We start from the raw sequence: 15,389 nt of genomic DNA, 5'->3' as shown, positions 1-15,389 counted from the left end.
ACACGTTGGCGGGAGAAGACACCGCGGAAGAGCACCCGCAGGCAAGCTGACCATCGACTGGCCGAACAACTTGGGGTATGGCCGGAGAAGCTGGAGAAGAGTCAGGCGGCTGAGTGGCCGGACTCCAGGGGAAAACCATCTGCCTCTGGCTCCCCCATCTGCTGAGAGCTACTTCTACTCAATAAAACCTTGCACTCATTCTCCAGCCCCACGTGTGATCCAATTCTTCTGGTACACCAAGGCAAGAAACCCTGGGATACAGAAATCACTCTGTCCTTGTGATAAGGGAGGGGGTCTAACTGAACTGGTTAACACAAGCTGCCTATAGACGGCAAACTAAAAGAGCACCCCGTAACACACGCCCGCTGGGGCCTCAGCTTTAAACTTTCACCCCTAGACACTGCGGTGGGGTCAGAGCCCCTCAGCCTGCCGGTCTGTATGCTCCCCTAGAGGTTTGAGCAGTGGGGCCCTGAAGAAGTGAGCACATCCCCATTGCCTGCCCTGCGAGGGGGACAAGGGAACCTTTCCTGTTTCAAAATGTCCCGTGGAGGGGACAAAATCACCTACCCACCTCTACTAAAAACTGCTGTACACAGAAACATCATGAAGAAATGTGCGTAGTAGTCAAACAGCTCATAGAACACATTTTTTTACATAATCAATGTTTGCTCCTAAATACATATTTTTAAATATATTTTATATAAATCTATACATAATTTTTTTCCATTACCAGGGCCTAAAATACAAAGTCTTTCTTTCTTTTTTTTTTTTTTTTTTTTGAGACGGAGTTTCACGCTTGTTGCCCAGGCTGGAGTGCAATGAGGAGATCTCGGCTCACCGCAACCTCCGCCTCCCGGGTTCAAGCGATTCTCCTGCCTCAGCCTCCTGAGTAGCTAGAATTACAGGCATGCACCACCACGTCCAACTAATTTTTGTATTATTAGTATAGACGGGGTTTTACCATGTTGGCCAGGCTGGTCTCTGTCTCCCGAACTCAGGTGATGTGCCCGCCCCGCCTCCCAAAGTGCTGGGATTACAGGGGTGAGCCACTGCGCCCAGCCTAAAACACAAAGCCTTAAGAGTGTTTTAGTGAGCTAAGCCATGATAACAGTGCCACATGACAAAATAACTGAGTAACTCCTCACTGTTCTTAGTCCCAATCAGGCAGTTGACATATGCTGTCAACTTTATCTTAAAAGTATTTCTGTTCATTTAACAGGGCCAACGTATCCATCAGACAGAAGGCACAGTGCTTGGGGCCCATGATACATTTAGGAGCACACAAAAAGTGTCTTAATATTTTCTTTTAAAAATCAGCTTCTTTTCCGAGAACACACCAAATGGCGGATGACGCCGGTGCAGCGGGGGGGGGCCCGGAGGCCTTGGTGGCCCTGGGATGGGGAACCACGGTGGCTTCCGCGGAGGTTTCGGCAGTGGCATCCGGGGCCGGGGTCGCGGCCGTGGACGGGGCCGAGGCCGTGGAGCTCGCGGAGGCAAGGCCGAGGATAAGGAGTGGATGCCCGTCACCAAGTTGGGCCGCTTGGTCAAGGACATGAAGATCAAGTCCCTGGAGGAGATCTATCTCTTCTCCCTGCCCATTAAGGAATCAGAGATCATTGACTTTTTCCTGGGGGCCCCTCTCAAGGATGAGGTTTTGAAGATTATGCCAGTGCAGAAGCAGACCCGTGCCGGCCAGCGCACCAGGTTCAAGGCATTCGTTGCTACCGGGGACTACAATGGCCACGTCGGTCTGGGTGTTAAGTGCTCCAAGGAGGTGGCCACCGCCATCTGTGGGGCCATCATCCTGGCCAAGCTCTCCATTGTCCCCGTGCACAGAGGCTACTGGGGGAACAAGATCGGCAAGCCCCACACCGTCCCTTGCAAGGTGACAGGCCGCTGCGGCTCTGTGCTGGTGCGCCTCATCCCTGCACCCAGGGGCACTGGCATCGTCTCCGCACCTGTGCCTAAGAAGCTGCTCATGATGGCTGGTATCGATGACTGCTACACCTCAGCCCGGGGCTGCACTGCCACCCTGGGCAACTTCGCCAAGGCCACCTTTGATGCCATTTCTAAGACCTACAGCTACCTGACCCCTGACCTCTGGAAAGAGACTGTATTTACCAAGTCTCCCTATCAGGAATTCACTGACCACCTAGTCAAGACCCACACCAGAGTCTCCATGCAGCGGACTCAGGCTCCAGCTGTGGCTACAACATAGGGTTTTTATACAAGAAAAATAAAGTGAATTAAGCGTGAAAAAAAATCAAAATAAAAAATGAAAAATAATATACAACTACTCCAGGTTAGAATATTTTAATCTAGGAAGGGGGGGGACCTATGAAGGCAAATGTACCTGGGGCTCACAAAAGTCATAACATGGCCCCACCATGGGAGGGGAAATAAGCAAGTAAACAAGCAAATATCAACTGTGGCAAGTGCTATGCTGTGAGAATAACAGAGCATGACAGGAGGACAAAACAGATGCTCCCAGCACAGTATGTCTGTGTGTACATGTGGCAGTGGTGATGGAGTTCAGAGAAGGCTCCCAAAGTTAGCCTGGTTGTGAGACAGAAAAGAGAGTGTCAAGGACTCCTGGAGGAGAGGAGAGCATGTGCAAAGGCCCGGAGAGAGAGATCTCAGAGCTGATCTGGACCATGAAAGTTCAGTACAGCTGAAGGGGAGAGACTGAGTGGAGAAGGGAGCAACAAACACTACTGGATGGATGTGCTGCTGCCACATAAAGGGCCATGCAAGCCAAGGGAAGAGGCAGAGGCACTCCGAAGAGCAAAAGAGCGCCGCAGAACAGCTTCGAGCTATGGAATGGCATTATCAGATTGGTATTTCAGAAAAGTCACTCTGGCTGCCTTGATAAGACAGCTAAGAGGGGCCCAAGAGGAGGCAGAGAGCAGCAACTGCAACTGGCTATTGCAGCAATCCAGAAGAAAGGCAAATATCGCCTAGGCAAGAGTGGCCAATAAATCGAGATACTTGGAAGGTAAAACCGACAGGGTTTGGTCACTGGGTGTGGAGAATGAGAGAGAGAGAAAAGTCAAAGAAAACCTTCCGGCTGAGCCACTGTACAAGGAACAGCCAAGAGGACCAGGTTTAAGGGAAAGGATGATAAGATCTGCTGTGGGCATTCTGACTCTGAGTTGCTGTGGGCTATATAAGCAGTTTTGGATTTAAACCGTTAGAGCCATAGATCTGGAATGAGAAATGGGCTTAGAAAGAGTGCTCAAATTATCAACATATAATTCAGGGCATTTAACTAGGTGTTAAAGAGCCATAGATGAGCTTTAAAGGCCAGAAAACATCCAAGATTATAATAATGTTTGTGTATAAGTAAGAGTTCTTATGGGAACTGGGAGCCTCAAATTTTCAAAGGAGTTCACGATTTCACAACAGATGAAGAACCAACTAACAAAGATGAAAAGAGGAGGAGACCAACCAGGGTTAGCACTGGAACCCTCAAGAACTCCAACACTTAGGAACATCAGAGACCGGTGTTTAAATAAGGGTGATGGAAAAAGGACCCAGCTGTATTCCATTATGAAATGAACAGCAGGTGAAAAAGAGGAAGAGCCAAATGTAAACAACAATGCAAGAGTCTGGCTGGGAAAAGGAGAAACAGAAATCAGATCTTACTCCAGCCTCATCTTTGAAAACTGAATCCATCTTTTAAGGTGCTGGTGAAATGCCTCTTGCCACCTTCATTCATTAAGCCTTCACAGAGTACCTGAATTAACCTCTCTTTGCTGGATTCTTCTACCAGAATGTCTCACACATCACTGATCATGATGTAATTTGAAGAACTAAGTGCAACCTATGTCCCCTAGCAGCACACAGCTCTCACAGGTGAAAACAGTGTTCATTTGGTCCTCTTCTTTTGCATTCTTCACAGTGCCCTGTTCATGTGGGCATTCACTCTGACGGAAAGGATTTTATCTGGGAGGGGAGAGATGGGCCCCAACAGAACAACTGGTTAAGTAATATGACTTTGGACTAATCAATTCACCTCCCTTAGGCTTATTTTCATTCCCTGTAAAAGGAGTGGGTTGGGTTCTTGACGGGTGGAGAAGGAGATATGTGTAATTAGAAAAAAGTTTCAATATAGCTATTGTTTTTGTAATGCAAATCATAGAAAGTAAAACTGGATTAAAAGCCAAAGGGCACTCAAACAACACATGAGAGAGGAGTGGGTTAGAAAAGGTTAAGAAACATTGGACAAGAGAATTTAACAATTTTAGGCTCAAAATTCTACAATTATTTGATTGTGCTGTTCAAGAGGATATGCAAGGCACCATACTGTATATTTGAGACAAGAGAACAAATGCCATCTCTGTCCTCTGGAAATTAATATCCTGTTACAAACACCGAAGAATGATAAATGAAGCCATAATTTTCACAGATTCCTGTGTATACACCTTTTTCTCTGTATACTGTGGGTCACTATGAAAATCAACTAGAAAAATATATTAGGCTTGCTTTTCCCATTCAACATTCAACATTTATAAATTTGACTCTCAACTATTTGACTGCTTAAAGGAATTGAAAGAAAAATAATACCATTCAACAGCACCAGTTTAATTGTGTGCCTTTTTCTTTGGAGGTAAATGACCTACATACACAGCAAAGATTACTCAGAAGGCTTTGGTTTTATGTAACAGCATCACTAGGAACAAAGTACCTTCCCAAATATTTTACATTATTAGGAGTTCAATATTTCCTTTTACCTTTTCTCAACACTTCAGACATTTAAACCTGAAACTGTCAAGAACATGTAAAGTAAATAATCCTACATAACTTTGGGGTCAATTATAACTTTGCCAGAGGGTAGAGGGTTCAAAAAATACCTCCCTAGCTGAATGAGGTAATCATTCCTCATCAAGCTCTACACAACAGCACTGGAATTCAAAACGCTGAAGGTAGCTTTTACCTAGTATCTCTCTTACAAAAGTCAAAGATTAAAGCACTTCTCTCTCGATAATCAAGGAGTCATCCCTCCACCAGCACCTTAGTCTTGGCAACTCCAACTCTGGCCACAGCAGTGATGGGAATGTGCTAAGGACTGGAACTGGGAAGGCACACAGGCAGGTAATTCTTTCATCAGGTAGTCATCTCAGGGAGGAGTTCTGCCAGTCAGAAAGTGGCCTAACCACATTTCCCAATACAGCAGTAACTAAAAGCTGCATTTCAGGAGAGAAAAACAATCTACATGCTAGTTGGAACATTATTATTTCTATTCTTGATTACTACGTAAGAGTGACACAAATTAACACTCTCTTTTTAGAGAAAAGTTTCGTGAAAGAATGTGTGTGTAAAGATTGGGACACAAATATTTTGTGACTTTTGATGTCTAGGCTTATATCACAGAGAAGCAGAAATGAATAGGAAAAGAGAGAGTAGGGAACTATGGCACAGAGTGCTTTTACCTTCCTCTCATTTAAAAAGTTAGCAAATAAAATGTTATAGCAACTGGCTGGCTAATGCGTTAAATACAACAATAAAAACTACAACAATGAGGCAAGAGATCACTTGGGGCCAGGAGTTCGAGACCAGCCTGGGGAATGTAGAGACCCTGTCTCTATTTTCTATTTAAAACAAAAACTACAACAAAATGAGTTGAGTTCTTCCAATGCTTACGTCCAGGATTTCATTTCACAAAAGCAAATGTGAAACTTGCTTAACTTAAATTACATTTACCTGCTTATTTCATGTTTAAATAGCTAAATATCTCTAGGCAATAATGATAAATAACCAAGCAATGTAAAAGTAAGTTAGAAAACCTTGGTATTACTTGACATTTTGCCCCTCTTCTGACAGGAGGATGGCCTCCTCTCACTTTTCTCTTGAAATGTAAAATGGAAGTTTGATGCTTTCCCCTACGTGCAGTATTCTTAAAGAAGTATGTATAAAGCTGTTTTCAAAATAAATTTAAACTACATGAGTCAAACCAAAAGAAAATAAATAAAAAAGGGAAAGGAAAAACAACAGGATAGTTAAAGCAAAGTTTAATATTTGTCTTCCTAAAAAAAGAAAGGCTTAATATTTTTACATTGAAATGTTTGGACTCTTGGTATGTTGTTTTTAATTCTGGGACAATGTGGCCATTTGTTTTTTCCTCTTAGGATATTGTTTTTTGAACACATAACTTAAGAGAACTACCTAGGCCAAGTATGAATTCAAAGTAAAAAGCTGGGAGAAAAGAAAACCACCATCAGAAAAGCACTTGGTAAATTTGGCATTCTTTCTAATATATAAAAATAAAAGAAAACTCAGTTTAGAAAGATGATAAACATTACTGAAACACACACTAAGAGGTGAGGAAAGAACGATTAAATGGTAGAAAAAAGTTAACTCACATTTCTCCTTCTAGAAGCTCTATTCCTTTATAACTTATATCCTTCACGTGCAGTTTGCATATAGTAGCTCTGCTAAAAACAACCACATGGAAAATTTTTGTTCCAGATAATACTGCAGGACAGGGCTTGGCAGCTACAAGTTGTAATCAGAATGCTTCAAGAGCTAATGTAACAGAGATAACAACCAAACATGCATTACAGTGCATAGTCTTAATTCTTTTTAAAAACGGGCTGGGAGAAGGTCAAAAGCTCTTAGGTTATAGTGTACTTTATTCAGTAATGTGACCTTTTAAACTAGGGAGAACTTTGCTCCTATGAATAAGGGAATTGCTTAAAAGAGAAATGATTCTTTTTTCCAGTTAGGGCATTCTTCTATTATTTAAGATGCTCAAACATAGAAGCCTAGAATGAGCAAAAAATTCCAGTTCCTAAAAATGACTTTTCTCAGCAATTCTACAGGCCTAAATTGTCATCTACAATTTATTGAGGCTCCTATAGCCATCCCACTGGCAACGGAAGAGCCTAGTTATTTAATAAATATGGAAATCCACAGTACAATGGGCCACTTTTTGCCAGGGGTAATATAAAAAAGAAAGAATGCTAATTTTATGTGTGTTATACCCCAAGAGGGGAGAATAAAGAGACCTGTGACTTGATAAGTTTTCTGTATTAGTTGGCAGACTGAGATAAAAGGAGTCACAGAAAGATCGTGACTTCAATCCAAGTTCAAATGGCAAATTCAGATGGAGCTCTAACTTGGTGGAAATTAGGCACCATGTTGATGCGAGGAATGTGAAATGAGAGAAACCCCTCCATCCACAGGGAGAGGGGGTTTCATGTGATCCGTTGGTGTTATTCTCTCCCCCCCAACACGAGCTGGCACTCACACAGCTGGGCTAAGATGGCTTCCAAAGTCCGAAATAAGACGCTAGCCCAAGGCAGCCCTGGCCCTGCTGCTGGAACTCAGAAGCAAATGAATCAAAGGCTCTTTTATTCTCCCTCCCACCAGAACATGCTCCCTCTCTGTTGTAAACTAACTGCTTGCCAGAATGAATTACTTAGCTTAAAACAGACATAAAGAAATCTTAAACAACTCATGTCCCTTGGAATTTTAATAAGTTCAGGTGACCAAACAAGTTGTTTTGTTCATTTCTAGTTTGATGCAGAAAATTCACTTGTGCTCAGGAACCCATGAGGAACATTAGATCTTAGCAGAAACAAAAAACTTCTCAAACTAGAAGATACAGCTGACAGCCAAACTCCTCACATGAAACTGGGGTGCTGGGAAGCAGTTTTTTTCATGAGGACGTCTGAACTCAACACAAATCTTTGTTCTTCCTTTAAAACCAGCCCTCCCTTAAGATTTTGCTGTTGCTGCCAGCAGTACACCAGCTCTTCTAAAAGCAAAGTGTAAAATTCATTTGCGGACTCTTCCCTGGCATCTCGTACCCCTGCATCCCCTGTTCTTACTCTAAACTCTTTCATTTGGCAACTAATCATATATCATAGCTCCTATAAAATGACTGACAGTTTGTCTTCACAAACAGATTAGAAACTCCTTAAGGGCAGGGAGTGGGCCTTTCCTTCCTTGCATTCCACACATGGCACATAACAAAAGCTCCTGCGATACCTGTTTATTATTCAGTCAACAGGCATCTGTTGAGCTCCTACTCTGAGCCAGGCATTGCACAGGGGCTCAAGACACAGCACCCAGCCCAGGAGCACAGCAGCCAAAGGCCCTGCATGCAGGTCTGCCTTCAGTTAAAAACCAGGAGTCCCCAAAGAACACTGCTTAAGCAGTCACTAAACTATTTAAGATAAATAGTAAAGATTTCCCCACAAGGAAGATTTATGTCCCCCAAAAATTTATGTTGCAGCTTATTGAAGAGCTCCCCATTTGTTCCTTCCACCCAAGAAAATGTCTGAGAAGAGGAACGCTAAACTGCAACAGGGCTTCTGCTGAAGATCTACAGCTCTTCCCTCCCCCATTTTACAGGTAAGGAAACTGAGAATCAGAATGGTCAAATGCTCCTGTGGGTGGGTAATGGCAAAGCCAAGTAGAATCCGGGTCCTGACACACAGTCTGAGTTTCCTTCCACTATAGCAAAATATCCCCACTAAAAGCATCAGTGGGTGCATCAAATTACATTTTAATACAAAATTCTTCAAAAGTAAAGTAGTAGCCCACCTACTACAATGCTCCTTCTGGCTGTCAGTCTCTGTAAGAAAATTAGGACTGCTGAGTACCTAACACATGTTTTGAATCTATCACCTCTGGCTGGGCACGGTGGCTTACACCTGTAATCTCAGCACTTTGGGAGGCCGAGGCGGGCGGATCACCTGAGGTCAGGAGTTCGAGACCAGCCTGGCCAACATGGCAAAACCCCATCTCTACTAAAAATACAAAAAAAAAAATTTGCCGGGCATGGTGGCAGGAGCCTGTAATCCCAGCTACTTGGGAGGTTGAGGCAGGAGAATCAGATGAATCCGGGAGATGGAGGTTGCAGTGAGCCATGAGCCAAGATCATGCCATTGTACTCCAGCCTGGACAAAAGCGAAACTCCATCTCAAAAAAAAAAAAAAAGAATCTATCACCTCTGAAACTTTCTCAGTCTGCAAATTGTCAATAGCTTATCTACATATTTTTATGTTAAGTCTAAAATATGGAATTTTACTTTCTCTCAAAAAATGCTGTGTGTTTTACTCCTTACATTTTTAAGCAGGTTATGGCAAAATACACGAAATAACCAGTCACTTGTCAAACAGATTATCCAACTATAACTCTTGCTATCTTTTGTTCCAAGATGATCTCTTAAAAAAATAATTTTAAGGAGCCAGCAGAATTCTCAAACTACCCCCTCCAAACTAATGCACCTTCCTAACAGTAATTCTGAATCTCAAAAGGTAGCAATCAGATTTGGAGATTCAGCAAGTAGCATGTGGAGAGTTCTACGCTTATCATTCAGCCCAGGCACAACAAATGAACTATCATTAACCATCATAAAGGCTTAATGTAATTGCAAGTTGATGATCTCTGTTAACAGAAAAAACATTCTTGCTACACTTGAAAAGGTAAAAACATTGGGAGTCTGAATTATGTTTACTAACATGAGGATGGCAAGAAAAAATTTCCTTCAATAGAATAATTATGCTTATTCAGTCACTGTAAGCAGAAACATCAGAATCCATTGATTGCTAGTGGTAATTGTCAAAAAAGGATAGGAAGAGCTTCTAGACATGACAGTCCTCTTTGTTGTAGTGACACTATGGAGCAGGGGTTTCATGCTTAGCACAGGTCCTGGGTTGTCCTTGAACCAAGGAGATGCTGACACTTGGCCTGCCCACGCCCCTCTCCTCCATGTCAGATGTCAGGTGCCCACCCAGTAGGAGAGGCTATTTCTGTTTCTAGGCCCATTTCCAGAACCAGGGGTGTGTTTTTGAAGTCCAGACAAGAGTTGTCCTGTTAATTGACAGCTGCAGAGCAGACAGAGAGCCCACGCTGGGTACAGATTACCTACCTAAGAACTGGCTGGGGCCTTGCTACCAGGCTGGCTGTCAGCTAACAGGCCACCTTGCTGTGGCCTCAGAAGCAGGTTCTCCTGCTGAGATTGTGCACCTGCCCAATGCTGACAGCTGGGCTATGGAGGAGCCCAAACTTAGTGTTTGGGCTTCAGGCAAGGAAGCTCCTCCTGCAGAGCTATGGTGGCAGCCAGCTGTCTTGAAATAATACTTTGTTTACAGACTTGCATCTTATTTCAGCTAAAATTTCAGGTTCTGATGAAAATTTCACCATAATTTCTTTAAATAATTCTTTAAAAATCTGAGCACCACTGTTGAGTGCATACTACCAAGACTTTACTTGTTTTCTGTAACCCTAGTGACACTAATCTGTTTATGATTCCATCAGGTCCTTAACAAAGTAAAAAAGCAGCTGTTTAATATATAACACAGGATGAAAACAGCAACACCACAGTAGCAACCCTGAAAAGAAGCATTAAAATTTTCACCTACATTTTAAGTAGATTTTAAAAACTTCCAGGAGAATGAAACACATACAAGAAAGAACCTTTTGCGAATATAGAAAAAATTAAAAAGAGAAGGAAAAGCTGGAGAATCTGCTGACTACTCTTGACTTTCATTTTCTTTTGTGTCATTCTTTAGAAAATTCAAGAAAAGCTTACACATCAGACTAACACACTAGTGTGTACAAAAAACAATCCTGCTTGGGTTGACTATGAAACATAAAACGGAGCTGTAAATGGAATACATTGGGGGCCATATATGAGATGGCTTTAAAGCTAAAACTAAAACAATTTAAGGCCAGGCGTGGTGGCTCATGCCTGTAATCCCAGCACTTCGGGAGGCTGAGGCGGGCGGATCACCTGAGGTCAGGAGTTTGAGACCAGCCTGGCAAAATCCCATCTCTACTGAAAATACAAAAATTAGCTGGATGTGGAGGTGCATGCCTATAATCCCAGCTACTGGGGAGGCTGAGGCAGAAGAACTGCTTGAATCTGGGAGGCAGAGGTTGCAGTGAGCCGAGATAGTGCCACTGCACTCCAGTCTGGGTGACAGAGCAAGACTCCATCTCAAAAAAAAATTAATTAAAAAAAAACTAAAACAATTTTTTTGTCACTTAAAAGCCCTTATGGATCATCTTAATCAGTGTTCGGACTACCCTATAAATGCTGTAAACAGTGAGACAACTGTCAAAGTCCCATGGGCCAAATATTTCCAAACAGAATCATGATGCTCAAACTCCCTGAAGTCTCATTTAATAATTATAGTATCAAGCATCCAAGATATCTTTTCATAGCAAATCCATTCATTACAAATCATTATCCAGAAACATTTTGCCTACTGGGTGGCCTACAGTCTTTCCTTTATCCAGAAAAATAAACATTCTACATAAAAAAAACAAGCATAGGAAATGCATGTATACATGCCTATATCTTTGATGGTCAAAGCTACTTTAGCAAAAACCATCTAAACTGGACAGCAAAGCCAAAAGATCAATAATCTGGGAATGTCAAAATCTTCTGGGCCACCAACCTGACAGGCAAAATACAAGCCTTATTTAACCTGACAGTTAAATAAGCCTTATTTAACTCATTACACCCCATGCTGGTTTCCTCTATTCTGACAGCCGCCCTGTCCACTGTCTTCCAGGACTATCTCCATCTACTTTATTCGTGGGTAAAGAAAACACCAGTGCTACACCAGGCAAAGAAAATCCTAGTTTCTCCCAAGCTGCTAGGCACATTCATCCTCCTGTGGAAAACACAATGTAGGCAGCCCACTGTCTCTCTCAAATGTTCCCATAGTTTCAGTCTACATTGAACTTGTTCCTCAGAACAGCCAAAAAATACCCATACCACTCAACTTAGACACACAGTCACATACCACTTTGCACTGTTGGCTTTTTCACATATACTTGTCTCGTGGTCCCAAAGACTCAAAGAGCTACTTAAAGGCAAAGACCAGGTCTTACGTTTCTTTAGCACTGTGCACCTGATCCATAGTCCACCTCATTCTTGTATTCTCAACTAATATTCAGAGTCAGGAAAAGTTATAATCTGAAAGGACCTTTATTTTGTTGTTGCTATTTTTGAGACGGAGTCTCACCCTGTCATCCAGGCTGCAGTGCAGTGGCACAAACTCTGTTCACTGCAACCTCCACCTCCCAGGTTCAAGCATTTCTCCTGCCTCAGCCTCCCCAGCAGCTGCGATTACAGGCGTACACCACCACGCCCGGCTATTTTTTGTATTTTTAGTACTGACAGAGTTTCGCCATGTTGGCCAGGCTGGTCTCCTGACCTCAGGTGATCCACTGGCCTCGGCCTCCCAAAGTGCTGGGATTACAGGTGTGAGCCTGAAGGACCTTTAGAGATAACCTAGTCTAAGCTCCACATTTGAAATGAACTAGGTGAGAGTCGTTAACCTTTTACAGTCCAATCAATCAGACAGATCTGGGTTCAAATGCAGGACTGTTTTCTGTAAAATGGAGATGACACCTACCTCAGAAAACAGTTGTAATGATCAAATTATACTTTCCTTTTTGTTTTTCTTGTTAAGACATAATCTTTTTGGCTGATTTCTTTCCTGGTTAATAGTTCAATTGAATTCTAAGCCCAAGAGGCAGGGCTTTTTTCCTACTGTATTTTGTGACCTTATGGTTGGTGTCTAATACAGTGCCTGGCGTCTTTTGAGTGAGCCATGAACTAACCATGTGAAAGAATGAATTAAACCTATATTATCACTTTCACGTTCAGCAAATATGTTATTCTTTAATTCCTCCAAGAATCTGTTTTTCCTAAATTGGGCCTTCTCAAAACAAATATATTTATCTCCCTACCCCTTCCTCCCTTCCTTCTCTGTCACACACACACACACACACACACACACACACACACACCCCTACCTTTCTCTTTAGAACAGCTGGAGAAAAAAAAACACTGCCTCGTTCATATTTTTGGAATAAAGTTAGCATTTTTACTAGTATATTCAGGAAAACTGATAGATGGACAGGATTTGGAGGCATTACACATCTCTGGAGAGCTTTCTTATGATTTGTGGCATCGAGTCCTTCAATAAAATTACTTGTCTATAATAAATTCTGGCAGAAAGTAAATCAGAAATTCACTGGTGAGTTGTCAGTGAAGTTAAATACTTCACTCTGTGTACTTCACTCTGTTCTATACAAGCAAACAGTGACTAACAGGATTAACCTCAGCTCTAATACTGGGTGTAGATATTCCTCAACGACAAACGGGTTCCCTTCGTACAGGCACTAAATTTATATTATATTTAAGGGGGCATAAATTTTGCTTTTGCAAACACATTTTACTACAAAAATATTTGATCCAGATGTCAGCACAAAAGTGTCATTTCTTTCCTTTGCAAGGGAGCAGCAACAAAACAACCAATGGGGAGGAAGAATAAGATCCCAGACCTCTGAAGACGACACAGGTTTCCACTAAAGCAAGGTTGATACTTTCAAGGAATATTTTTCCTAACAGCTAAAACGGTTTAACACATAGCATCTTGTATCAATTACACAAACACCATTAAAGCCACTCTGGTTCCCTGGGAAAGGACCGCAACTGAAATCCCTTCTGGCTTCAGCTGTCCCCTCCTGCCGAGTTTGACAGCACATCCAAGGCGCCCAAACACCAGCCACTAGGCTCCCCCCAGCGCCCTCCTCTCGCAGCAAACCGCCAAGGCTCCCGGGCCAAACTCCAAAGTCCCTCAATTCAAAACCGCGAAAATGTGAACCCTGCTAAGCAAACGGCAGGGCGCGTTAATAACTTTTCTTTCTTTCCCTTTTGCGCGCATTCGATATGCTTGTCTCTACTACCAACTCCTTAGCTCCACAGCCCGCTTCCCGCAACCCATCTCGAGGGGCGGAGGAGAGGGAGCGCCCACTAAAGAAAGGGCTAGTGATCCCTAAAACCTCGGCAGTTTTCCCGGTGCGGGAGCTTTAGCACACATCAGCCCAATAATCAGATGCAGGAATAAAGCAGGAAGAAGGCTCCTCTCTCCATCGCACCCCATCCTTCCTAAGGAAGAAGAAAAGCATGCAGCAGGAGTTTAGCTGGACGTCTAGGTCCTTTTATGGGGCGAACAGGCCCGCAAAGCAGGCTGTCTGGAACCTGGAAGAAGAAAGTTGTCCGGCCAAGTGGATGCCTGGGCGTGAGGGAGTGCAAGGCACACGGTCCCGAGCCCGCCAGGGGTACGGGCCAAGGGGAAAGAGACCGGCATTCTTTTAAGAACCAGCCCCGCGCGCGGCCAGCTGCAGCCGCCAGCGAGCCGACTGGGGAGGGGTGTGGACGCCGAGGCCCGCGGAGTGGTGCCTGCAGCTCTACTTACATAACGCTTCAACTTTTTCTCCGGGGGGGACTTGCGGAGCCATCCGGAGCAGACCACTTCACCACCGCTCATGGTGCGCGCGTCTCGGGCTCCGGGCCGGGCAGCTGAGGGGCGGCAGGCGCGCTCCCGACACAGCCGACGCCTGTCGAGCGCGCAGCGGCGAGAACCTAGCTCTCCTGGTCGCACACCCCGGACGGACTGGGCGGACAGGCTCCACGGTGCGCGGGTTCCACGAGTTCGAGTCTCTCCTCTGCAGGCCCACGAACCTGAACAGAACGCGAGCCGGGGCCGCGGGCGCGCCGGCCTCCTTTCAGTGCGCCCGCCTCGCCTCCAGACGTGCCGTCTCGCCAGCTGCCTCAGCAGCGCTCGGACTCAGCGGGACTCTGCCCCGACTCGGTGCCGGAGCCTCTGTCCTTTGCGCTCCGCCCCCTAGGGACAAGACCTCCCCAGAGCGCTTTCCGAAACAGACACAGCGCTGCTCACACACACACACACACACACACACACACAATGCCCCGCGCGGTGCCCGCTCGCCCGCCCGCCCGCCCTCGGTTTCGATGCGCCCGGAGCGATCCTCCTTCCCTCTCCTCGGGGGAGGGGGGGGTCACTTCGCGGCGCTCGGGGAACGCCGAGGAAAGGGGAAGCCGCGAGCCGCCTACGGGCAGCGGGCGCGGGGCTGGTCCCGGGTCACAGAGGGAGCCGCAGGGTTGGCAGCGAAGCGCGGGGCGTTTCTGAGCGGCGGGCGCAGGGAGGTCGCAGGTCAAGCCGGAGGGTGGGTCCGCTCTGGCGGCCGCCGAAGAGGGCGGGGAGCAGCAGAGGAACGAGGCGCTTGGCGGCTTGGCTCCTGGGAGGGATCCCGCTGTCCCGTCCCCTCGCGCTCCTCCCCCGCCGCCTCCCCCACCCCGGGGCGCGCGGCAGGTCCTGAGCGGCTCGGCCCCAGATCCCGATCCCCCCCTCCTTCTCCCGGCCTCCGGGCTCCCTCTTCCTCCCTTTCCTCCTCCCCTTCCCACGTTCAGGCCCGGCTCCGGTTTCTGCCCAGACTTTCTCTGAAACTCCGCCGGAGTGCTTCCAGCCAAAACAACACAACAAGGGCCGGGGGAGGAGACGGACGAAGGGAGGGAGCAAGGGAGGGAGGGAGCGCGAGTCCGAGAGGCACCC

The 15,389-nt window shown here is 45.3% G+C and overlaps 1 protein-coding gene and 1 pseudogene across 3 annotated transcripts in view; one reads left to right on the top strand and one right to left on the bottom strand.

The window, feature by feature from the left end:
* Nucleotides 1-15,035, bottom strand: part of GAB1 (GRB2 associated binding protein 1) — a 136,964-nt gene extending 121,929 nt beyond the window's left edge. Inside the window, exon 1 of one of the 3 annotated variants that reach the window (XM_004040428.5) lies at nucleotides 14,232-15,035. In XM_004040428.5, the coding sequence (XP_004040476.1) occupies nucleotides 14,232-14,303 (72 nt within the window). In that variant the 5' untranslated portion in view covers nucleotides 14,304-15,035. Of the gene's footprint in view, nucleotides 1-6,362; nucleotides 8,922-14,231 lie in introns of those variants that run through there. The other 2 variants (XM_004040427.5, XM_055384754.2) reach the window with 2 other exon arrangements.
* LOC101148039 (small ribosomal subunit protein uS5-like) lies at nucleotides 1,341-2,246 on the top strand (annotated as a pseudogene).
* Nucleotides 15,036-15,389: the final 354 nt, after the last annotated feature.

The sequence above is a fragment of the Gorilla gorilla genome, chromosome 3, assembly GCF_029281585.2.
Source record: "Gorilla gorilla gorilla isolate KB3781 chromosome 3, NHGRI_mGorGor1-v2.1_pri, whole genome shotgun sequence".
NCBI classification, from domain to species: Eukaryota; Metazoa; Chordata; class Mammalia; order Primates; family Hominidae; genus Gorilla; species Gorilla gorilla.
The sequence above is the reverse complement of the archived record's forward strand: the minus strand, read 5'-3'. Positions and strand labels throughout refer to the sequence as shown.